Genomic DNA, 26,802 nt, shown 5'->3' on the forward strand with positions numbered 1-26,802 from the left:
AATTTGATATCACATTTCATTCCTGATGACAAATGTATTCAGCAAAAAAACTGCCAAGTTGAGGAAACTGCAATTTTGGTCTCAAAGATTATCTACATCTATTAATAATCAAATGAAGAATTTATCAGTCTACTTTTTATTGGTAACAAGATGATATCATTTATTTACTGTATCCAAAGAATGAATCAGATTTTCTTATGTTCCAAATTTCTGGGGAGGATGAGATAATAATCTCACAATTATTAAGAATAACAAAATAATGTGAGTAAAAAAAATTTGCTGCAGCAATCATGTCAGGTGAAGTGTGTAACACAATTCACAATCCAGATTAAAAAAATGTTTTAAATTAAGCCATTATTCTTTTGTAAACATGCTGAAAATAACTGGTGTGGAGACTTGGTAATTCAAGAAATCAAAGCAATTTCACAATGTTAAATTTCTTTCTCTAAGGCAATGAACTTAACATCCATCTAGGAAATATTTAAAATATTCACTATTTATATGAAAATTTTTACCTTAAAAAATTTTTATTTTTTCCCCCATATAATCTAATATTCTCAATTTGGAATCACCAATGTTTTGATTAAGAAATGGATTAGGGTTTCCAAAGCACGTATGGAAAAAAGAGTGAGAAAAGGGGGGAAAAAACTAATTAAAGTGTTATTTTTGTATTCTGGTATCTGACAACTTTTAATCCTTATAATTTAACTGTGGGTGAATCCTTAAATTGAAAATAAGAAAATGAAATCAGGATAAAAGAAAGAACTTTGTGCATAAATATACAAATACTAGACTCTGGAGAAAAAAAGTCCTGCTACTGATGGAATTAGTTGGACAATCCATCAAAGAAAGGCAGTTAATTTCTGACCCCTCAAAATAAAGGTAAGTCTTTTTGCTATCAAAGTGTAGTAAAATCTTGTTACAATTCATATTTTCTCCACAATTTTCACTCATTCTCAACCCTATTAAATCTCTTAACCCTCTTTGTCGAACTTGAGAATTTCCCACAATTTCTATCCCAATTCTGTGGGTAATTTCCATATCTTCTAGTTTTTCTTTCCTTCATCAGCTCCAGAGATGATTTAAAACGTCAAGGGCTCAGGAAAAGAAAGTCAGCCTCTGAGAAGTCCAGTGGGAAAGGGTGTATCTTCAGCAGAAGTAAAGTGATCAAACCCAAGGAGAAGAAAATGGGAGATCCAGGAGGGCTCCAGCATTATTTCAGCTCATTGGGCACTATTTTTTCTATTTTAATAGTAAGAGTGATGGTTGCAGATACTAGTCAAACTGAAATAGTCCTGGAGCTTCTTGGAATCCATTTACTTGAGTGAAGATAAACCTCACTCTCTCATGGATTGCTGGAACCATTCATGCTGGAACCATCAAGTCCTATTATTTAAAATAAGGAGAAAAGCTTTAGGAGCAGAATAGCTACTTTCTCTCACTTTATATTTTCCCTTACTTGCAACATTTTACTCAAATCCCCAGGAAAGAATAAAAGATGATTTGATTGTGTTAAGATAATATATACCATCCTCTATTTATAGACTTTTTTAGATTATTTGTCTTAAAGAAGGACATATATGTGTGTTTGCACATGTGTGTGTATGTGGTATGCATATATATACATACACACGCATATATACACATATATATATGAATCTGTATATACACAAAAACATACTTCCTTTGCTTTTTGATCCATAAAAACTTGAACAAACACAATGTTCTCTGTGAAAGTGAAAGTGAAGTCCCTCAGTCGTGTCCGACTCTTTGCGACCCAGTGGACTATAGCCTACCAGGCTCCTCTATCCATGGGATTCTCCAGGCAAGAATACTGGAGTAGGTTGCCATTTCCTTCTCCAGGGGATCTTCCCAATCCAGGGATTGAACCTGGGTCTCCCACATTGGAGGCAGACGCTTTAACCTCTGAGCCACCAGGGAAGTTTCTCGAATGTTCTCTGTAATCATATGCAAAAAGGTGGTAAAAAAAAAATATGATTTATATCTGCACAACCCAAAACATCATACTGCAAATCCTCATAAAACATTCTAGGCTATGTCTATACAATCTAAGCAAAGTGAACACAGACACACTATTTGGGTCTGCTCTAATTATGTAACAGAATTTTCTCTTGCTTTGAGGATCCACATATATGGGTTAGCTGGCCCTGGAATTTTTAGCACTAATGTTCCATTTAGTTTGAGAGGCACAGCTTATTTTCTAGAGAAATCTCAATACAGGCTGGGTTTGCCTGTAATTTTTATATTAATAATGATTTAAGCAGTTGCTTCTAGAGTTTTATGCAGCTTTTAAATTCTTAGGTTACTTAGGTGATAAAAAGTCCCAAGGATGCTATTCTTTGAGTGTGGAAAAGCAACACTCTTCTAATCATTAGTTCAGTGAGGTATTCTCTAAATGCAAAGATTTCTGAGTATTTAAGAAGAGAGAACATTCATGGTCAAATACAGGACCTCTTTATGGAAGCTAGCCTGAGCCTGCACAAGATGGAATAAATTCATAAAGCTTCTGTCGTCGTCATCACCATCTCCTATGCCATACACAGGAACAGACATAGAGAAAAGAAAATGACAGTTAAGTTGCTAAATATATGATTTATTCAAAACATACTACACATTATCCCTAATACTGTGTAACAGAAGACTAGTTAGTGATTTTCATTAAGTTAGATGTTAACAACCGAAATCATGGAATTATATTAAGAGCACTGAATTAGAAATCAGAAAAAAAATATGCTGGTTCATACTTTATTGCTTCTAACTTCATGACCTTGGGCAAGTCAGGTAATTTCTCTAAGCCTTAGTTTTCTCCTTGGCAAATTAGGGTTAATTATAATGTTTGCCACCTAATAAAACTGTGAAATAATATAATGAGCAAACTATACAAATAAAAGATATTATTATGATGGTTATAATAGTTGGTCAAGGAAGCAGGTTAAGATTTTTTGCTGTGCAGAATTATATTGGTTCCTTTCAGAGCAGACTCTTCAACTTAATGTTTTCCATTAACACCAATACCAGATTTTAAAAGTGACAATACTAGAAACTAAATATATCTCATGAAAACACTAACAATGACTGACTTTTCGATTCTTTGCTTAGAAATAGAAGTCTACACAGAATTATATTTGTCTTAAGGGAAGACCAGCATGCATTTTACTCACACTTGTGTACCGTCTATGTGTATACTCACCAGACATAACGGACTGTAGCATTTCCATTATAGCACACGCAAACGCATTTGCCACACTCTGCAGGAAGTTATTTCTTTCCACTGGAGTGCTGAAGACTTTACAGACTTTTTGCATCATTTTAACTGCCCAGTCCATGGAGTATAGCTCTTTCTCACACACCTGGTTTAGACATACAAAGCATTGTGGTAAATTTCCATGTGAAGAAAGTTGTAGAATTTGAAAATAGTATTAACAATTACTGTTTATAAGTTTAACATAATTTAATAACATAGTATGTTGAGTCTATAAATGGCAAATGCTCTTATATCTAATACTCCTTTGCTTTCAAATGGTACAAATTTTACGGGGAAAAAAGCATGAAGTAAATAAAAGCCTGGTTCAAGATTATTACAGGATACTATTAATGCAAAAAAATAATATCGAAAACAATTACTTGGAATTCCCTGGTGGTCCGGCGGTTAAGACTCTGTGCTTCCACTACTGGGGGTATGAGTTCTATCCCTGGCTGGGGAACTAAGATCCCACAGGCCACATGGCCAAACAAACACCAGTTATTCAGTTCAGTTCAGTTCAGTTCAGTCGCTCAGTCATGTCCGACTCTTTGCGACACCATGAATCGCAGCACGCCAGGCCTCCTGGTCCATCACCATCTCCCAGAGTTCACTCAGACTCACGTCCATCGAGTCAGTGATGCCATCCAGCCATCTCATCCTCTGTCGTCCCCTTCTCCTCCTGCCCCCAATCCCTCCCAGCATCAGAGTCTTTTCCAATGAGTCTCATGAGGTGGCCAAAGGACTGGAGTTTCAGCTTTAGCATCAGTCCTTCCAAACAAATCCCAGGATTGATCTCCTTCAGAATGGACTGGTTGGATCTCCTTGCAGTCCAAGGGACTCTCAAGAGTCTTCTCCAACACCACAGTTCAAAAGCATCAATTCTTTGGCGCTCAGCTTTCTTCACAGTCCAACTCTCACATCCATACCGGACCACAGGAAAAACCATAGCCTTGACTGGACGGACCTTTGTTGGTAAAGTAATGTCTCTGCTTTTGAATATGCTATCTAGGTTGGTCATAAATTTTCTTCCAAGGAGAAGAAATTTCATGGCTGCAGTCACTATCTGCAATGATTTTGGAGCCCCCAAAAATAAAGTCTGACACTGTTTCCACTGTTTCCCTATCTATTTCCCATGAAGTGATGGGACCAGATGCCATGAGTACATCATGAGAAATGCTGGGCTGGAAGAAGCACAAGCTGGAATCAAGATTGCCGGGAGAAACATCAATAACCTCAGATATGCAGATGACACCACCCTTATGGCAGAAAGTGAAGAGGAACTAAAAAGCCTCTTGATGAAAGTGAAAGTGGAGAGTGAAAAAGCTGGCTTAAAGCTCAACACCAATTATTAAACATTCGGAAAGAAAGGCTCCTGCTCATTTACTCATTCATTCAGTAAATATTTATTGAGCACATGCTAAGAGCTGGGGATACTATGGCAAGCCATAAACACAAGGCCTCTGTATTCAAGGGATCCCATGAGGGTGACAGAGAAACAGACAATTTCAATAAGCAAGAGACCTCTATGATAATATTAACTTTCCATCTTGAGAGCTATAAGGAATATTTCTCTCTTATTTAAAAAATGAATAAAATGAGGATTACATGTTTTTAGCTAAAGCTGACTGAAAGCAAAAAAGGCTGATTTACTAACATTCTAAATGGCAAATTGTTCATGTAGCCAAATAACATACAGCATGAAAATAAACTATATAGTAATATAAGCAAATAATGCTAATCTGACAGGAAAGATTTATTGACTACTTATTATGTATAAATCACTGTATAAGACATTGTGAAAGAAGTAAGTGACACAGTTCTGGATTTCAAAGAGTTTCCCTATTTAGGGAGACAATTACCTCACAAAGATAGTGGCTTAAGAACACCAGTGGTAAATGAAGATAAATAGAAGACAAATCTGAAGTGATTTAGAGAAAATTAATGATCAGAGTTGAGATGTTAATCAGAGATGGCTTCTCCACCCCTAATGGCTTCCTCTCCATTCCTTTTGCCAGAGTGAGGCCAAAGTCACCTTCCAAAAAGTAAAACTGATAGTGTCTCCCTGTCTCCTAAAACTGTCAGCAATGTGGCTACTGTGGTTCAAGCTACACAGAATGGCCTGCCAGGACCCTCCCTGCCTGGCCCCTCTCTTCTTATCTAAACTCCTCCCTTCTTATCCACCTCCTCCTCTTCTGCACATTTTCCCCTTCAGAAATGATACTGAGATGTTTATAGTTCCCTGAAGACAGCCATGCAATTCCAATTCTTTTTTTTTTAGGACATCTGCTTATTAAAATAAATATTTACATTGAGAATACAGTTAATTTGGTAGCTTTCTTCACATTTTCACATCTTTTAAAAATACTTATTTACTTATTTAGTTGTGCCAGAGCTTTGTTGCGGCACACGGATCTTTAGCTGAGGCATGCACACTCTTAGTTGTGGCATGTGGGATCTAGTTCCCTGAGCAGGGATTGAACCCAGGCCATGGCAGTGACAGTGCCAAGTCCTAACTACTGGACTGCCAGGAAATTCCCACACTGAATTTATTTATACATACTTTGATATGTCTTAAAAGACTGTAGCAGCTTTGGTCAGGGATTTGTTCTACTAATTTCCATAGTCCTAAAATCTCACACAGTGTATAGCCCATAGTAGACACTCAATTTGTGTTAAATGAATGGGCATTAAATATATTTTTTAATGTTTTATTTTAAAAAACATTTTAACTATATAAAAGTAAAGAGAATAGTATTATAAACGCTTAGTATCCATTCTATAGCTTCAGCAATTACAAATCTTGTTTCACTTCTACCACCACTCACTTCCACATTCTCTTCCTGATGCCCAGGAAATATCCTGGAGCAAATCATAGAGGGTGCTTTATTTTTTTTTTAATGGAATCTAAGGGGAAAAAAAGACTATAACTTGGCAGAGCTGTATAATGACAATCCAGATATGAGATATGGGGAGAGGTTAATATAAGGAATGTCTCCAAATATGATAGTTTATTATATAAATTTAAAAATTTTAAGTATATATAAAAATATACTTAAATACTTATTTTTTCAAAATGTTTTATACATATTTCAGTTCCTTCATGGCAGCTTCTTGGTAGGTCAGCTATAATGTTAAACAACTTGCTAGAAAAAACTTATTTTTTACTTACCAAAGCCAAAAAGACTATCAGCCTTGCCAGTTCAATGGTGCGTCCATTCACAGCTTTACTAGCCATGAAAGTGAAACAGATATTGTTCCCACTTAGGATTAGGAGACGTGCATTATTCTCCAGAAGCCACTCACGAGGAACCACTTTTATTTAAGGAAAAACAGTATTTAATGAGACATTACATAATAGCTATAGTAAAGATCATTAAATACATGTAATATTGTATCACTTTATTGAAAATACAATTAGTGTCAAAGGAGAATCTTGGAGAAAATGCTTTAGTTTTCCAGTTACAGCCTTTACTGGGCAAAAGAGATTATTGCCAAGTCACAGTGACTCTCACAAATGTACTAGTAATATAGTCAAAGCATTTCTCCCACAAAGGTCTACCGACAAATAGTCTAATCCTGGGAAAAGAAAGAAATCTTGAGAACTTAAGAGTCTAAAGGATGAGGTAGGAATGGGAAACATTGTTTCGTCTCTTTAGTACCAACTGGAGAGGGCTTTCCTCTTATGCAACAGTAGGAGGTGTTTCTGAGAATTGCAAAATGGGAATAACTAAGCTAATAAAATAATGAAACTTTCAAATAATAACAATGAATAATATCTATAAAATTGACAAGGGAAACCAAAGGAAAGTAAATTGATTATATGCATTCTCTTCAAAAATCAAAAAGTGATTTCCGATAAGTCATTTGTTTCCGATAGAGCTGTATGTATAACTTAAAAAAATTTTTTAATTGCTTTATGTCCTTACAATTTTATAACTGTATTCTAATAATATGCTTCCATTACTCTATGTGGTAAATATTTTTTTTTACCTGATAGTTCATCTACAAGACTGATAACATCATCTGCTGTCCATTCTTTGGTGCTTGTGTCATATAGCAATTTAATGGCATCAGCCAAACTTTTCAGGCAGGATTCATCTGTAGGTCCTTCTATCATTTTCTGCCAAACCACCTGTCCTGAATGATAATTGAAACAAAAACTAGGCTATGACAGAATAGTTGCTTCTCTGATAAAGATTATATGGATTATTTAAAAAGGAACTTGGATTACATAATGAAATCCATTACTTATACATGTTACTTTCATAATGAAAGGTCAATTCTGATAACAGTAAATTTTAATGTCTCTGACTGATGCAATGAAGCACAGCAACAATAGCTAAATGAAGTAAAGAAAAGGTAATTTCACCAAGCAAAACAGTGTTTATGGTTCAAAGATAATGTTATCCATAACAGATATTAAAATAAACAATTGACAGAATCTTACTAAAATGAAATAAAACCTAGTGATAACCTTCCAAAAAGAGAGCATGCTGTATTTCAGAATCTTCTAGACACTTATATAAAAACTGAGTAATCCAGTCAATTTTTTATTATTTACCTATGACCAATTTTTTTCTGAATTATACACACAAACAAAATTTGATTGCAGATTGACTTCCTGCTGCTACGCAACACACTTTAAACTGGTTAAGTCCTGACATAATGCCGTGTGAACTTTAGTTATTAAGAATGATGAGAGGTCTCTGCTCTCACGCTGCAGCCACAAGGAGAGACCTCTCATCATTCTTGATAACTAAAGTGGATACAACTGTATACTACATTACACTACATTTGCTTGGATGAATATATTTCTTTTGTTCACATGGCAAGAGTTATGAACTGTGGCAGCTGGAGTCATGTATTAGTTGAAAGAAGTGCAGCCGAAACTGTAACCAAAGGAGGCATTGTGCTTCCAGAAAAATCACAAGGAGAAGTATTGCAAGCAATGGTGGTAGCTGTTGGATCCAGCTCTAAAGGAAAGGGTGGACAGATTCAACCAGTTAGCATGAAAGTTGGAGATAAAAGTTCTCCCAGAATATGGAAGCACCAAAGTAGTTCCAGACAACAAGGACTATTTCTTATTTACAGTGGTGACATTCTTGGGAAATATGTTGACTGAAATTGAAATGGCATCATGTGAAGCTGCCCATTCCACTGAAGTTCTGAAATCTTTCATCATGTAAATAATTTCCATGGTTCTCTTTTATAATAACTAATGATACGTCCCCAAAAAAGAATGATGAAACTAACCAGGCACAAAATGATGTTTCCAAAAGTAAAAGTAATTAACCAGCTTTGAAACATACATCCCTAAGAAATAGATGCTCACCATCTTGAGGAGACACAGGTCCGAAGATGATATACAGTAATCTTGCCTGATTCACCATTGGCCACGGTTTCAATATACGTGTCAACCAAAATGCAGAATCACTTCGATGGGTCCAATGATCAAGCAGTACATTCCTACAGAATAGTCTGATCCTTAATTCCAGTTTTCGGGCGCTTCCTATGAAGACAAAAGAATTGTAAAGCATTCTTCTTAGATTGATATGCATAATTGGATAGATCAAAGACATACATCATTAATATGCTTTGTACTGAGAGTGTTACTTCATTTACTCTAAAAATTTTAGATTATCAAGAAACTACTTTTTAAAACAACTTTACTGGGATATAATTTACATACCATAACACTTACCAATTTAAAGGATATACAATTCAACTTTTTTTCAGTATATTCATAGATATATGCAGCTATCACCAAGTAAATTTTAGAACATCGTCATTACCTCTAAAAGCCCTGCTCTTTTAACTATACCTCTCCCATCCCTCTGTCCTTTATCACCCACAGCACTAACCACTACTTTCTGTCTCTACAGATTTCCCTATTCTGAACTTTGATATGAATGAAGTTATATAGTAAATGGTCTGTGACTGGCTTCTTTCCAAAGCATGTTTCCAAGGTTCATCCATGTTATAGTATGTATCAATACTTCATGCTTTCTTATAGCCAGATAATATTCCATTGTATAGATATGCCACATTTTGTTTATTCACCCATTGATGGTTGTCTCTATCTTTTGGCTCTTATGAATAATGTTGCTATTAACATTCATTTACAAGCTTCTGTATGAATATGTTTCTCTTGAGGATATACCTAGGAATAAGATTGCTTGGTCATATGGTAACTCTATATTTAATCATTTGAAGAACCGCCAGGGTGTTTTCCAAAGTGGCTGTACCATTTTGCATTCTGGCCAGCAGTGTATCAGGGCTCCAACTGCCCCACACACTTACCAACAATTGCTCTCTGATGTTTTGGTTCTAGCCATCCAAGTGGATATAAAATGGTATCTCATGTATTTTTAAAAACAACTTTATTGGAATATACATATAATTTGTATACCATATAACTTTAATGTATATAATTTAATATATATAATTCAACAGTTTTTGATATATTAAATTATTTTCTTAAATTGTAGTAAAATATATATATAATCTAAAATTTGCTATTTTAACCATTTTTAAAGTATAAAATTTAGTGGCATCAATTATATTCATAATGTTGTTCAACTGTTATCACTCTTACCCTATCTAAAACTTATTCTCACCTCAAACAGAAACTCTGTGACCATTAAGCAATCACTCTCCATTCCCCTCTCCCCCCAGTTCCTGGTATCCTCTAATCTACTTTCTGTTTTTATGAATTTGCCTGTTCTAGGTGCCTCACAGATGTGGAACCATACAATATTTGTCCTTTTGTGTCTGACTTATTTCACTTCATGTGTTTTCAAAGGTCATCCAGGTTGTGGCCTATATAAAAACTTCACTCTTGTGAATTCCCTGGTGGTCCAATGGTTAGGATTCTGTGCTTCCACTGCTGGGGCCCAGGTTCGATATCTGGGAAGGGAACTAAGATCCTGCAAGCCACATGGTGTGCCAGAAACTTCACTCCTTTTTATGACTGAATAATATTCTACTGTATATATACGCCACATTTTGTCTATCCATTCATCTATTGATGAATACTTGGGTTGTTTCCTGGTTTTGGTCATTGAAAATAATGTTTCAGTGAATTCTGTTGTACAAGTATTTGTTCAAGTTCCTGCTCTCAGTTTCCTTAGTGCCTAGGAGTGGAATTACTGGGTCATATGTAACTCTACATTAAGGTTTTTGAGGAATGACCAAACTGTTTTCCATGGTGGTGACACCATTTTACATTTTATATTCTTATACTACTTATGATCTACTTACTTATACATAGGTGTAAATGGAAAGTCTACCAACACACCAAAACAAGAGTGCAAGTGAAGTCACTCAGTCATGTCCAGCTCTTTGCAACCCTGTGGACTGTAGCCTACCAGGCTCCTCCCTCCATGGGATTCTCCAGGCAACAATACTGGAGTGGGTTGTAATTTCCTTCTCTAGGGGATCAATTCCTTCTCCAAGGGATCTTCCCAACCCAGGGATTGAACCTGGATATCCCACATTGCGGGCAGACACTTCTGAGCCACCAGGGAAGCCCTCACACCAAGGCCATGTGTAAATAAGTATTTCTTGATGTGTTAAGTCAAGTAGCTTAGAAGTTTAGAGGAGAGAGATTATTGCAGGTCTAGGGAGATCAGGAAAGATCAAGTAAACTGGGTCTTAAAGGATGAAAAGGAGACATGGCATTTCAGGAAAAAGAGAATGAATGAAAGGTATGAGGTAGATATGTGTAAGAGGAATCTGTGATACAGAGCAATATCCTTGTACCAAACTGATAGAGAGTAGTAGGCAGTAAGTTTGGAAATGTAGGTTGGGATTAGTATATGAAGAGCAGGATAGTTTGGACTTTGAAGATATCAATTGCTTAGTGTGCTTAGTCCCTCAGTTGTGTCCGATTCTTTGCAACCCCCTGGACTGCAGCCCACCATGCTCCTCTGTCCATGGGGATTCTCCAGGTAAGAATACTAGAGTGGGTTGCCATGCCTTCTTCCAAGGGATCTTCCCAACCCAGGGATTAAACCCAGGTCTCCCGCATTGCAGGAGGACTTTTTACCAACTGAGCCACCAGGGAAACCCAAGAATACTGGAGTGGGTAGTATTTCCACTACTGGAGAAGTAGCTACCCTTTCTCCAGGGGATCTTCCTGACCCAGGAGTCAAACCAAAGTCTCCTGCACTGCAAACAGATTCTTTACCTGCTGAACTACCAGGGAAGATATCAGTTCAGTTCAGTTCAGTCGCTCAGTCGTGTCCAACTCTTCGTGACCCCATGACCTCTTTGCGTCAGGGCTGCCTGTCCGTCACCATCTCCTGGAGTTCACTCAGACTCACGTCCATCGTGTCGGTGATGCCATCCAGCCATCTCATCCTCTGTTGTCCCCTTCTCCTCCTGCCCCCAATCCCTCCCAGCATCAGAGTCTTTTCCAATGAGTCAACTGTTCGCACGAGGAGGCCAAAGTCCTGGAGTTTCAGCTTTAGCATCATTCCTTCCAAAGAAATTCCAGGGTTGATCTCCTTCAGAATGGACTGGTTGGATCTCCTTGCAGCCCAAGGGGCTCTCAAGAGTCTTCTCCAACACCACAGTTCAAAAGCATCAATTCTTCGGTGCTCAGCCTTCTTCACAGTCCAACTCTCACATCCACCACAGGAAAAACCATAGCCTTGACTAGACGGACCTTAGTCGGCAAAGTAATGTCTCTGTTTTTGAACATGTTATCTAGGTTGGTCATAACTTTTCTTCCAAGGAGTAAGCGTCTTTTAATTTCATGGCTTCAGTCACCATCTGCAGTGATTTTGGAGCCCCCCAAAATAAAGTCTGACACTGTTTCTACTCTTTCCCCATCTATTTCCCATGAAGTGATGGGACCAGACGCCATGATCTTCGTTTTCTGAATGTTGAGCTTTAAGCCAACTTTTTCGCTCTCCTCTTTCAAGAGGCTTTTTAGCTCCTCTTCACTTTCTGCCATAAGGGTGGTGTCATCTGCATATCTGAGGTTATTGAGGGAAGTAATAAAGCTTTCTAATCAAGAGAAGGACATGATAAATTAATTTTGCTATTGTTTCACTGGGCTTCTATAACTACCTTAAAAAATTCTGCCATGATTTGTTTCATAATAAAATATTTTAAGCTGACAGAAAAACAGAGATACTATAACAAACACTGTATACTGATCATCTAGTTTTGTCAAATCTTGTTATATTTGCTTCAGAATTTAAAGAAAAAAGAAGCATTATTCACACAGTTAAAACTTCCTGTTTATCAGTCCCAATTCCCTTCTTCCCTAGAGATAATCACCATCTTGAATTGGGTTTTGTTCCTGCTGTATTAATCAGTGCTTTCTAGAGAAACAAAAGTAGCAGGATGTGTAAATATACATAGGATTTGTCTTGCTTATGCAGATCACTGAAGCTTGGCAAGTCCATAATCTACAGGGTAGGTTGGCAGGCTCCAACAAGGCAGGGACTTCTAATTCAAGTCCAAAGACAGTCTGCTGGCAGAATTCTTTCTTGTTTGGGGAGAAGAGTCATTTTCTATTAAAGCCTTCAAGTGATTGGATGAGGCCCGCCCACATTATGGAGGGTAATCTGCTTTACTCAAAGTCTACTGAGTTAAATGTCAATCTTTTCTAAAGAATAATTTCAAACATCTAGAATAATGTTTGATTAAATATCTGGGTACCATGGACTACCAAAGTTGACACACAAAATTAACTATCATACCTCCCAACTATGTTCTTATATTTTTTTACATATGTATATAACTATAAAGAATACATAGAACTATTTTACATGTTTTTAATATGTATATAAATGGTATCATATTAAAAGTATTATTTGGTAGCCTTTTCTTTCAAGTTATATTTTGGGATTTATCCATATTAAAAATACACATGGCTCTAGTTAACTCATTTTAACTATTAATGTTTTTTAATTGTATAAATATGCCACAATTCATTTATCCATTCTCTTGACAACAGGCATTAGGTTGTGGGCAGTCTTCCCTGTAATGCTCATTCTTATACATGTCTCCTTGTGCACACTATGGGAGTTACTTAGAGTGACATTGCTAAATTATAGATTTAATTTTTAAAATATATTTCAGGTATATATAAAGGTTTCAAGAATATTATAATGAACACCTTTGTATCCTCCACCAGTTTAAGTAATAAAATATTATTAATATGGTTGAAGACCCTCTGAGCTCATCTCTGTCTGTAGTTAGAGGCCACTTCTGCCTCACTATCTGATTTAGTGTTTATCATTCCCTTACATCTCTTCGTCCTCTTTCTACAAGTAAACACTGCAGTTTATTTTAAAATACACTTTAGAAATATATTATTTTTTTCTATTTTAATCTCTGTATAATGTTATCTCTGAATTTTAGTTCTTTACCTGGTTTGCTGCAGACAACTGTCTGCATCTTACGGGACAGATGAGTCAGCTCACATAAGAAATTATAAACACGATGGCACTCGAGTTCATCCCAACCTGCTGTTAAGGTCTGAGAATGATAAAACAAAGGAAACTTTGCAGATATTCAAACCATCAAATCAAAACATAAGTCACTATTGCCTTATGATCATCAACTGTTGCAGCCCAAAATCAAGGGTGATGTGCAATTTTTATCCAGTATGGGACTGTTAAAATTCATACGAAATTTTATACTAAACAAAACCTAGAAATGCTTCAAAATCCAATTTCTTTGTGGTTGCATTGAGAGTCTCTTTTCAGAGAACTAAATGGTATTGAATCCTGACCTCTGACAGTTATGAGGAAAATAACAAAGTAAGGCTCAAACCCTAGAGCACAACTTTAGATATCTGACTCACAACCATACCGTGGCTTAGTTTCAGACTACAGTAGAATTTAAATCAATCCCTTATAACTATACAGTGGAGGTGATGAACAGATTCAAGGGATTAGATCTGGTAGACAGAGTTCCTGAAGAACTATGGATTGAGGTTTGTAACATTGTACAGGGAGTGGTAACCAAAACCATCCCAAACAAAAAGAAAAGCAAGAAGGCAAAGTGATTGAGGTGGCTTTACAAATAGCTGAGAAGAGAAGAGAAGCGAAAGGCATGGGACAAGGGGAAAGATATACCCAAATGAATGCAGAGTTCTAGAGAATAGCCAGGAGAGATAAGAAAGTCTTCTTAAGTGAACAGTACAAAGTAATAAAGGACACCAGTAGAATTGGAAAGACTAGAAATCGCTTCAAGAAAGTTGGAGATATCAAGGAACATTTCATGCAAGTTTGGGCACAATAAAGGACAGAAATGGTAAGGATCGAAGAGAAGCAGAAGAGATTAAGAAGTGGTGGCAAGAATACAAAGAACTATACAAAAAAGGTATAAATGACTCAGATAAACAGACGGTGTGGTCACTTACTTAGAGCCAGACATCCTGAAGTGTGAAGTCAAGTAGGCCTTAGGAAGCATTACTACAAAGCTAGTGGAGGTGACTGAATTCCAGTTGAGCTATTTCAAATCCTAAAAGATGATGCTGTTAAAGTGCTGCATTCAAAAGTCTAGCAAATTTGGAAAACTGAGCAGTGGCCACAGGACTGGAAAAGGTCAGTTTCCGTTCCAGTCCCAAAGAGAGGCAATGCCAAAGAATGTTCAAACTACCTAACAATCGTACTCATTTCACATGCTAGCAAGGTTATGCTCAAAATCCTTCGAGCTAGGCTTCAGCAGTATGTGAACCAAGAAATTCCAGGTATACAGGCTGGGTTTAGAAAAGGCAGAGGAACCAGAGACCAAATTGCCAATATTCGCTGGATCATAGAGTAAACAAGGGAATTCCAGAAAAATATCTACTTCTGCTTCACTAACTACACTAAGTGGATCACAACAAACTGTGGAAAATTCTGAAAGACATGGGAATACCAGATCACCTTACCTGTTTCCTGAGAAAACTGTATGCAGGTCAAGAACCAAGTTAGAACCAGACATGAAACAACAGACTGGTTCAAAACTGGGAAAGGAGTATGACTGTATATTGTATATACAGCCTGTGTATATACATAAAGACTGTATATTGTTATCTTGCTTATTTAACTTCTATGCAGAGTACATCATTTGAAATACCAGGCTGGATAAATCCCAATCTGGAATCAAGACTGCTGGAAGAAATATCAACATCCTCAGATAAGCAGATGATACCACTCTAATGGCAGAAAGCGAAGAGGAACTAAAGAGCCTCTTGATGAGGGCAAAAGAGGAGAGTGAAAAGCTGGTCTGAAACTCAGCATTGTAAAAAAAGAAGATCATGACATTCAGTTCCATTACTTCATGGCAAATAGATGGGGAAAAGTGGAAACAGTGACAGATTTTCTTTTCTTGGGCTCTGAAGTCACTGCGGACAATGACTGCAACCATGAAATTAAAAGATGCTTGCTCCTTGGAAACAAAACTAGGAAAAACCTAGACAGTGTATGAAAAAGCAGCGACATCACTTTGCTGACAAAGGTCCACATAGTCAAAGCTATGGTTTTTCCAGGAGTCATGTACAGATGTGAGAGTTGGACCAGAAAGAAAGCTGAGTGTCAAAGAATTGATGCTTTCAATTGTGGTGCTGGCAAAGACTCTTGAGAGTCCCTTGGACTTCAAGGAGATCAAACCAATAAATCCTAAAGGAAATCAACCTTGAATATTCATCAGAAGGACTGATGCTGAAGCTCCAATACTTTGGCTACTTGATGCAAAGAGCCGACTCATTGGAAAAGATCCTGATGCTGAGAAAGCAAAAGGAGAAGGGGGCGGCAGAGGATGAGATGATTGGATGGCATCACTTGTCTTAATGGACATAAATTTGAGCAAACTCCGGGAGATAGTGAAGGACAACGAAGCCTCAGGTGTTGCACTCCATATCCGACTCTGAAACCCCATGGACTGTAGCCTGCCAAGCGTCTCTATCCATGGTATTCTCCACACAAGAATACTGGAGCAGGTTATCATGCCCTTCTCCAGGGGAACTTCCCAACCCAAGGATCGAACCTGGGTCTTTTTTGTCTCCTGCTTCAGCAAGCAGGTTCTTTACCACAAGTACCACTTGGGAAGCCCCATAATAAAATCAGTTGTATCTATCATTTCCCATAGTCACAATTTTTAAAATACAGTTGATTTCTAAAATCACATCCCAGTAACTAGCCCAAGACTTAAAATTCATTACACATCCACACTCTGTACCCCACAATATTTCCAGTCATTACAATTGGCTGGAAACTTCAAGGACATTGGAATAGAGCATATAAATGTTAAACATTTCTTACTAGTGAGAAATCCAAGAAGAAAACCTTAGGTGGGAAACATATTAACACATTCTCAAAACTTTACAATGTTATTTTGTTTTCTTTTTAGATTATTATCACTTTTATTATTTTACAGACAGATTACACACTCTACTTATTAACAGTTCAAAAAGAACTTTTTCTTCTTTCAGTAAATTAAAAATGTACCTGTAAAAATATGCCATAACATAATAATCCTACACATTGCAAAGGAGCTGCACATCCATTGAATTTAAAACAGGAAACCTATAAAGAGAACAACTATTAATTCCTCCTTTTCAGTAGAACTGTACAATGATTTGACATTCAAATTAAGTGGAAATATGCAATGACCTTTTCCAATCTTAAGTGAAAATAACTAAAACACTATATAACTGATTAGCATCATGTTACATAGGTGGAAGATTATGAAAGAAGTATAAAACAAAGTCTCTGCCTCAAGGAGCTCACAATTTATTAAGGCCAATACACACACCTGAAGTTATCTTTACATTTCAGGTTAGAATATGTATAAATGCTACAATGACCAAATAAACATATCAGACATGATGAAATCAGGGAAAGGATCATTCTGAGAATGATTTAAAAAGCTTATGAAGGATGCAAAACAAGTAATGTTTTTGAGTGGGATTCAAATATAATGAATAGACAGTATTTGTAAGGAAACAATAAAGGGAAAATTATATAGAGGTAAAAATAAAAAGAAAGATATGAGCAGCTTAGTCAGGCTCAAGATAGTAGGAATTAAGCTTGCACTGTCAAAGTGAAGTTGCTCAGTCATGTCCAACTCTTTGTGGCCCCTTGAACTGCAGCCTCTCAGGCTCTTCCGTCTATGGGATTTTCTAGGCAAGAGTACTGGAGTGGGTTGGTTGCCGTTTCCTTCTCAGAGGATCTTCCCAACTCAGGGATTGAACCCAGGTCTCCTGCATTGCAGGCAGACACTTTACCCTCTAAGCCACCAGGGAAGCCCCTGTCAAAGGGAACCTAAATACTACCTGTGGACTTTGGACCTTATTGTGATGAAATTGAGTAACCATTGAAAGATTTTTAAGCAAGAAAATTAAACGATGAAAGTGATTCACCATACAGAATGTCCTGGGGAGTGAAGAAATGAATGGCAGGAAGATCATATTGGAAGTTGCTGCAATAACATAGAGGCTGAAGCTAATGCAAACACTGACATGAAAAAAGCCAGTGGAAACAGTTTGCATACTATTGACTGTAAAACTGAATCAGCAATAGTAGATATATATTTGGATTTATATAACAAAACTCAGTGTCTAACAGAGATTATGCCCTAACACATTAATATACATTTCCAAGTCATAAATTATCATAAAAGGTTTGTCATTTTATATATTAAAAATGCTTTTAATATTTAAACAGTAAAATGTTAACACTTGGAAATTATTTTCATTTTAATAAAATATCTACATCATCACTTTAAAACATCTTCAGAATTCCCACGAGGTAAAAATACTTTTACTACTTTGATAACCTAATAAACTTGAGAGTGAAAATACTCCTAACTACATTTTGGTGTTTCATAATCTGAGTACTTGGTAAAATATTAATTATCATCAATCAATTTCTAGTACTAATTCATGAAATTCCATGAAAATAAATACAGATTTAACATGAGTATAAGATAATTAATAATAAAACATCTTTACTGGAAATCAAGATTGTGACTAATTTAGAAGTATGATCTTACATCTGCAAGTATCTTGTGAATGTACTTTAGTCTTTCCTTTGTGGGTAGCAGCAACGTACATCTTTTAAATAGCAGACCTGAGAAAGTAAAGAGACACATGAAAAAAACAACAATAATGTAACTAACTTAAGAATATCTGTAACTCACAGCATAATGTTTCCTGAAAGTGAGATGTACCATAGTGGACTGTGAGTTGATATCAGTTGTTTTTAAGGGGAAGTTTGGGAGGAAGGGTGCACAATACTTGTAATACATGGTGTTTACCAAGGATGACTCTGGTATTCACCCAAGAGGCTATGACATGAAATCCTACAAAAAATTGTGAAATTGGTGCTATAGAATAGATTTAAGAAAGTATTTCAATTTAAACTCCATGGACTATAGCCTGCCAGACTCCTCTGTCCATGGGATTCTCCAGGTAAGAATACTGGAGTGGGTTGCCCTTTCCTTCTCCAAGGGATCTTCCTGACCCAGGCATCAAACCCAGGTCTCTTGCATTGCAGGCAGATTCTTTACCCACTGAGCTACAAGGGAAGCCTCCCAAAAGACAACAATAACCAAATACAAAACACAATTGGGAAACTCTGTCTTTATTCCATAGAAAACATATTCCAGTATCTCTTTTTTTCCCTGTATCTCTTAAAATTAACCTCATGTCCACAAGGGAAAATGTTTTAAGAGTTGCGAATGGAAAGAGTGAGAGAAGAGATTTTGTATTCTTTTCTCCAAATACTGTACAAAAACTTAGTCATAAGTACTTGAAATTTCAGAGATTAGAAGGCTTTTTTCCCTCGCAGAAAGTATCCAGTTTGGATGAAATATTTCTTTCTTTCTTTAAAGATATCCTTTTATGGGGCTTGCATGTTAAGAATGTATAGAATTTTGTGTTTACATTTTTTTTTAAAGCCTTTAATTTCCCAGTGAGCTACGTAACTTGAACTACAGTGACAGGAAGTGTATGATTTGTTTTCTCTAACTTTAAGTGTTCTGTTCTCCTAAAATGGCAATATATTGTTAACATTCCTATAAGGGCAAATATCCTCAAACTAAAAATAAGATATATGGTAAGAAAACGCATACCTGAATATCATGACTTTCTTTAGCCTTCATCTTCTCTGCATTTACTTTTTTACATAATATAAAAAAACTTTATATATAAATTCTGTAGAATCTATGGGAATTGAACTTATTTTTAGAAGTTGCTATGTTTGGGCAACACATTACCAGGATTGCATTTTAAAGATAAACTCTTCTTATTTTTGTACATAAAAAGACATTTTCAGTGTTTGGTTTTCGGGCTGAGTTCTTTTCCTTTCATGTTCTGGCATCCAGTCTCAAGGCATATCATAGTTGGGGAATTGTAAACTCTAATTGCATGCTGGTTGTTTCTTAAAATGTAGAATGCCTATTTTTAAGGGTTGCAATTTCCCATAAAAACCAATTCTGGTTGACTTATTTATTTTTTAACACAGGTGCTCTGTTATACCCTTTAGAGACCAACTTCTTTAATTTCTTTTCACTAAAATAGATCAGATGTACTGTTCTTTTCACACTGGCCATCTGCTCTGTTTTGTATGAAGCAGCAAATTAAAATGTATAAACCTCAGAATGCAGAATTCTGAAAATGTTATTTTAATGTTGGAAAACAAGAACAGAGGAATGGCAATGTGAGGAAATGGTAAGTACATCAAACATTTATCTAAAGAATCAGTCATAAGCTAGCTGTCTGCACCAAATTTAAATGGAAGGTTGAAATCATTACACGAATAAAACCATATTTAAAAGCTACCTTTAAAGATCAACACATATCTGTATTTTTAACTGAATTATCCACATAATTGTCTTAATGCTTTTTGTTTGTGTGTTTGTTTATGCAATTGAGCCTGATCAGGGAGAAAAAATTCTTTCTAATTAAACTAAAGAATAAGCTTTTCCCAAGTACCACTTCCTCCACAACTGATGATGTTTGAAAAAAGATATTTACCATAAGTGGCAAAAAGTAATTGATGTATTCTTTTGCAAGCTTTACTAAGCTTAATCATAAATACTGAAAGCAATAACACTGTAACTAAATCACATACTTTTCATTTAGTCTTATTAAGTATACTTATCAAATAGTTTGATGTATTTCACATCTATGCAGTCTTATTTCATTATTTAAAAACTAGGCATCCTTGGGCTACTAAAAGGTAATATTCACTTAACTTACTCTCAACATCAGATATTTTGTTTCATTGCCATGTTTTGATTAACTACAGGTAGGTTCATAATTAAACTGGTGTCATTAAGTCAAGTCAAAATTAGAATTTTATTTTAGCACTCAGGAAGAATGAAATCAATGAATGGGATGAAAGATATAAATGATTACAAATCCAGGGAAGAAACCGTCCACAACTTCCTTTGCTAAAGTTAATTTAATAATAGTATAATGATTTATTAGTAAATGCATAGCATCCTTAAGAGAGGAAACCATTGCTTCTGATAACAGAATAAGTGATTTTCCACAATAATATATTTATTTTATATTTTAAGAATTAGATTATGGTTGAAAAGGAAAAGAAATACAGAGATAAAACTCATCATATCCACACAAAGTTTTACATAGAAACACATCAGTTTCCTAAACTGGTAAGCCACCAGATGAAAAGCTTCAGTGACATTGTGTCCACATGAAGTCACAAGGACAGACACTTTAAAGTGCATTCTCATCTTTAAAGATAATGTAAGGGACTGCTGTCTGAGGAGGCCTTACAAATAGCTGAAAAAAGAAGAGAAGTGAAAGGCAAAGGAAAAAAGAAAAGATACACCCATCTGAATGCAGAGTTCCAAAGAATAGCAAGGAGAGATAAGAAAGTCTTCTTAAAGGAACAATGTGAAGAAATAGAGGAAAACAATAGAATGGGAAAGACTAACCTTTTCAAGCAAACTAGAGATAACAAGGGAACATTTCATGTAAAGAAGGTCTAATAAAGGACAGAAATGGTATGGACCTAAAAGCAGCAGAAGAGATTCAGAAGAGGTGGCAAGCATACATAGAAGAACTGTACAAAAAAGGTCTTAAAGACCCGGATGACCACAATGGTATGACCATTCACCTAGAGCCAGACATCCTGAAGTGTGAAGTCAAGCAGGCCTTAGGAAGCACTACTACAGACAAAGCTAGTGGAGGTGACGGAATTCCAGTTGAGCTATTTCAAATCCTAAAAGATAATGCTGTTAAAGTGCTGCACTCAATATGCCAGCAAATTTGGAAACTCAGCACTCGCCACTGGACTGGGACAGTGTTTATTCCAGTCCCAAAGAAGGCCATTGCCAAAGAATGTTCAGACTACCTAACAATCACACTCATTTCACATGCTAGCAGGGTTATGCTCAAAATCCTTCAAGGTAGGCTTCAACAGTATGTGAACCGAGAACATCTAGATGTACAAGCTGGGTTTAGAAAAGGCAGAGGCACCAGAGATCAAATTGCCAACATTTGCTGGATGAGAGAGAAAACAAGGGAATTCCAGGAAAACATCTGCTTCTGCTTCATTGATTGCACTAGAGCCTTTGACTGTGTGGATCACAATAAACTGGAAAATTCTGAAAGAGATGGGAATATGAGACCACCTTACCCATCTCCTGAGAAATCTGTATGCAGGAAAAAAAGCAACAGTTAGAACTGGACATGAAACAACAGAATGGTTCAAAATTCAAAAAGGAGTACGTCAAGGCTGTATACTATCACCCTGCTTAATTAACTTATATGCATCATGTGAAATGCTGGGCTGGATGAACCCCGTGCTGAAATCATGACTGCTGGGAGAAATATCAATAATCTCAGATTTGGAGATGACACCACCCCAGTGGCAGAAAGCGAAGAGGAACTGATCAAGTTTCTTGATCAAGGTGAAAAAGGAAAGTGAAAAAGCTGACTTAAAACTCAACATTCAAAAAATGAAGATCACTTCATGGCAAATAGATGGGGAAAAAGTGGAAACAGTGACAGACTTTCTTTTCTTGTGCTCCAAAATCACTGTGGATGATGACTGCAGTCATGAAATTAAAAGACACTTGCTCCTTGGAAGAAAAGTTATGACAAACCTAGACAGTGTATTAAAAAGCAGAGACATCACACTTTGCTGACAAAGGTCTGTATAGTCAAAACTATAGTTTTTCCAGTAGTCATGCAGGGATGTGAGACTGGACCATAAAGAAGTCTGAGCACCAAAGAAATGATGCTTTGGAATTGTGGTGCTGGAGAAGACTCCTGAGAGTTCCTTGGACAGCAAGATCAAAACAGTCAATCCTAAAGGAAATCAACCCAGAATATTCATTGGAAGGACTGATGCTGAAGCTGAAGCTCCAATCCTTTGACCACCTGATGCGAAGAGCTGACTCACTGTAGAAGACCCTGAGGCTGGGAAAGACAGGGCAGCAGGAGAAGAGGGTGACAGAGGATGAGATGGTTGGATGGCATCACCAACAAGACTTTGAGAAAACTCCAGGAGATTCTGAAAGACAGGAACCCTGGTGTCCACAGGGTCACAAAGAGTTGGACACAGCTGAGCGACTAAACAATAAACAAAAGGACTGCTGCTAAGGGAAAGTCCTCACACTGGAAGAGTAAAGTGTCATGGAAATAGGAAGTATTCCATTTCCCACAGGCCTTATAGAATTGCATAATAAAACCCCCTTAATTAAAAGTATAGTTCTTTATCTGTTACAATTCTCATTATATTACATAAATTACCTAGAGATCTGTAGTGTTCCAACATAGTGGTGTCTTCTCTGTCAGGCAGCTCAAGGTCATGAAAATCCTGTAGTAAAAGTCTTTTGCTTCCTGATGAGGTTGAGATATAATTAATAACGTATTGGCTGACTGTTTTGGACACCATGCTTAGCATGCTGATATCCTTCACTATTAAAAGAAATATACATATATACATATATGTGAATGGCTTAAATACAAGAACATCACTATTAGCAGTCTATGAACTTACAGATTAGCTCATTAATAATACTACTATTAATAATACTACTAAAATAAATAAAGGGGGGAAAAGGGAAAAATCTTAAAATTGTTTGAAATCTCGTTCTCAATGAATTAGAAACATTTGGGGATGTAACAGTCAAATTACCATGTCATTATAATTAGAAGCATACTTTAAGGAGTCTGAGTATCATATTTTCTCTGAGTACCACTTACCTAACAATGATGAAATTTAAAAAAATAAACTAAATGTGAAGACAGAGAGGGAGGCCTGGTATGCTGCAGTCCATGGGGTTGCAAAGAGTTGGACGTGACTGAGAGACTGAACTGAACTGAACTGAACACCATTAGCATTCTAGCAGGGTCTAAGATGACAAACTACTTCTTGGGGAAAATAAAATATTTCAGTGTCCATATTGCCTATTTATAGTCGCCAAACCTCACCTGACAAATATTTTAGAATTATTTGGAATATTTCCAATGGCAAGGCTTTAAAATTTCCAAGCGTTGATAAGGGCTGAGAATCTGGGTCAAAGGTGTTGGAAAAATAGCTGGATCGACGATTACTACGTCTATATTTCTGGTTAGGAATCAAAGTGAAACTGGTATTTACTCTAGACGCCATCCTCTTCCTTATCTCATGAATTTATTCTGATTAGAAAAAAAAAGCACAAGAGACAAAGAGAAAAGGAAATTATATTGATGAAGCGATGTTGTTTCTTTAAATGGAAAGATTCATATTTTGATAGGTAACAGTTATCTCTCTACAGTTACAGAACTTTTAATGTGATGTCCAATATATGGCATTCCAACCAGTAGAGTCTATTTATTCATTCCAGCATGATATGAAATATTTAAAAATCTTTTCCCTCTTACACAGATATTTCAGACGGAGTTTTAGTAGAAAATGAGGTATGTATTTAGATGAAATGTATTCTAAGAAAACAAGTGTGACATTTTCAAAAAGCAAAAAAATTAACACAAAAATTATCATTTCAATCCATTCAATATTTGTCAATTAGTATGTTGTTTTTACTTTAATTCTTAAAACATTCAAAGTATTAATATAGAATTAAAACTTTTCTGTTTTTTAAAAACTTAATACTGACATATTCTTTTGTTGGAAACAATAAAAACAGATTAAAAAATAGACTTTAGTTTGCAGCTTTTTAAAACTGACTAGCTCTAACAGATTAAGATGGTTTCATTATGATTCACTATGTGTGGTGAAATCAAAGTTTTGTAAAATTAATAAGACTAGAATAAATTAATGAATAATTTTCCCTCAATTCCAATTTTGTTTAATAACAGCTAATAATGAAACTCCAATACTTGGCCACCTGATGCGAAGAACCGACTCATTGGAAAAGACCCTGATGCTGGGAAAGATTGAAGGTGGGAGGAGAAGGGGATGACAGAAGATGAGATGGCTGGATAGCATCATTGACTCGATGGACATGAGTCTGAGTAAGCTCTAGGAGTTGGTGACAGACAGGGAAGCTTGGTGTGCTGCAGTCCATGGCATTGCAAAGATTGGACACGACTGAGTGACTGAACTGACAAGTCTTAGGAAAGATCTACATAACTTATTTCAAACTAAACATTTCCTAGAAAGAATTTTATTGAAGTTACTAGTAATTCACTTACACTAAACAATAATTCTTTAAAAAAAATGTTATCACAGTGACTTTGTGTCATTCCTTTTCCTATTCAGAAAACACTCTTTTGTAAACATACATGCATATGTACACATGCATAACTCCAATCTAGGGCTCCTTATTTCTGAAGAAACAACTAAGACATTCCATCAAAGAGTTACAAATATATCTGACCAAAATGCATTTTCTCCTTTTGGCACAAAATTGCTGAAAAACCACATTGCTACTTAGTCATCTAAAAGGTTACATGTCAATTTACACCAATTTAAAATCAGCTGTATAATTGAAAATGTGGCCAAGAAATTTAGTGCTTAGTGAAAAGCATATTGTGAATTTCCCTTAAAACTATACCCTACATAGTGCTTTGCTAGTAGATATTTTAAAATAATCATTAAAATTACACAAGTAACATGCACTGTCAAAAATTTTTACAAAATACAGCAAAACAAAAAGAAGAAAATTAAACTCATTTGGTTTTTAGCACAAAATCAAGCCCTTTGGCTTATAACATTCTAGAGTTTTCCATATATGTTTTTTACAAAAACAGAGGAAATCTCCATTCACACTATTTTGTAATCCTTTTCAGTTGTAATTAAAATTGTCATTTCTTTCCATACCAATATTTACATTTCTACAAGTATATATTTTTTAAAGGACTGCATGGGATTTCACCAAATGAAAGAATATTAATTTATTCAATCCATAAGATTGTTTTTAACTTGTCACAGTAGGCATTTAAGAGCATTTTTCATTATAGTAAAATATACACCTGGCCTAGGTTTTGTTCTGTTTCTCTGAGCACTGTGTAACCTGGGGCTTGGGTGGGAGCCTGTGGGCTCTTCAAAAACTCACTGACACCTAAAACCTAGGGGGCTTTAGTATGTCAACCACACACTGTATATATTTTTAAACCTCTGAGAGGAGTTAAAACACAGTGATCTAAATTCTGCTAAAACTAGTCTCCTCTTACAATTCCTTCTTTAACAAGACTTTCTGAAAATCCTAAAGGTGTAATCCCAAATTATTTCTGGTTTCCTCTCAGCCCTCTAGAGAATGAGAATCACGAACCCAAATAATCTTAATACGATGACGTTTCAATGCCCTGTTCCATCTCACTACTTTTGCCCACGTTTGAAAGGCTTTAAGTACCTCTTGGATGAACTTTTCTCCCTCTTCTCTGATAAAACCTTCCGAGAGCAATTCACTAGGATTTCTATTTTGTTTTAACATAGGAAAACCCTTTGAAGAGACCCATCCCCCCCTCTGCTCCGGAATAAGCTCAAAATATCTTCAAAGAGGTAAACTAGGGAGGCCATAAAAGAAAAACTTTCCAATTTAAGAGTCAAACCACACTGGGATGCATTTTTGACTGTCTCCAGTCCATGGAAAGATGAAACTATCTCCAGAAATTATTGGGGAAAAAAAATTTTTTTTACCACAGATTTTGACAGTTTTCCGGTTAAAGGATCACAGGAAAATGGGACTTAGTCGTTCTGCCCCACCTCCTCAAATTTCTTAATATTTAGAAAAGAAAGTATTTCCGCAAGGTTTTGCCGCCAGGAAGAGGGAAGGTCCGGCTCCCGTCGGCTCCGAAGCTGCGTTCCAGTCTCACAGGCGCCCCCTTGGCCTCGAGAATGTTTTAGAATCCTCCCAGGAGCCCCAGCGGGAAGAAGGCCCCGCCCCCGGGCCCCATAGTGCCGTCCTCCCTAAGGAATATTTTAGAACCCTCCCTGAGCTCCCTGAGAAAAGGAGACTCCGCCCCTCATAAATATTAAGGAACACCCACCCACTTCATGAATAATCAACGAGGACGTAGTAGGTCCTTGGTGCCAGAACCTAAGCCAAAGCCACTCGTTGCTTCAGGCTGATAACAGGAAGGGGTGGGGCCGTTAGAAACAGGAGTG

The 26,802-nt window shown here is 36.4% G+C and overlaps 1 protein-coding gene across 1 annotated transcript; it reads right to left on the minus strand.

Annotated features, from left to right (window-relative positions):
• Positions 1-1,233: 1,233 nt before the first annotated feature.
• Positions 1,234-26,534, minus strand: FBXO47 (F-box protein 47). Its single transcript, XM_069543309.1, has 12 exons — positions 26,335-26,534; positions 23,685-23,891; positions 23,001-23,168; positions 18,266-18,342; positions 16,720-16,797; positions 13,651-13,759; positions 8,598-8,774; positions 7,256-7,402; positions 6,435-6,577; positions 3,212-3,371; positions 2,473-2,549; positions 1,234-1,386 (listed from the first exon to the last, which is right to left on the minus strand). Exons 2-12 carry the CDS (start codon positions 23,863-23,865, stop codon positions 1,366-1,368), a joined length of 1,338 nt encoding a protein of 445 aa, XP_069399410.1. The 5' UTR covers positions 23,866-23,891; positions 26,335-26,534; the 3' UTR covers positions 1,234-1,365.
• Positions 26,535-26,802: the final 268 nt, after the last annotated feature.

Source organism: Ovis canadensis, chromosome 11 (genome assembly GCF_042477335.2).
Source record: "Ovis canadensis isolate MfBH-ARS-UI-01 breed Bighorn chromosome 11, ARS-UI_OviCan_v2, whole genome shotgun sequence".
NCBI classification, from domain to species: Eukaryota; Metazoa; Chordata; class Mammalia; order Artiodactyla; family Bovidae; genus Ovis; species Ovis canadensis.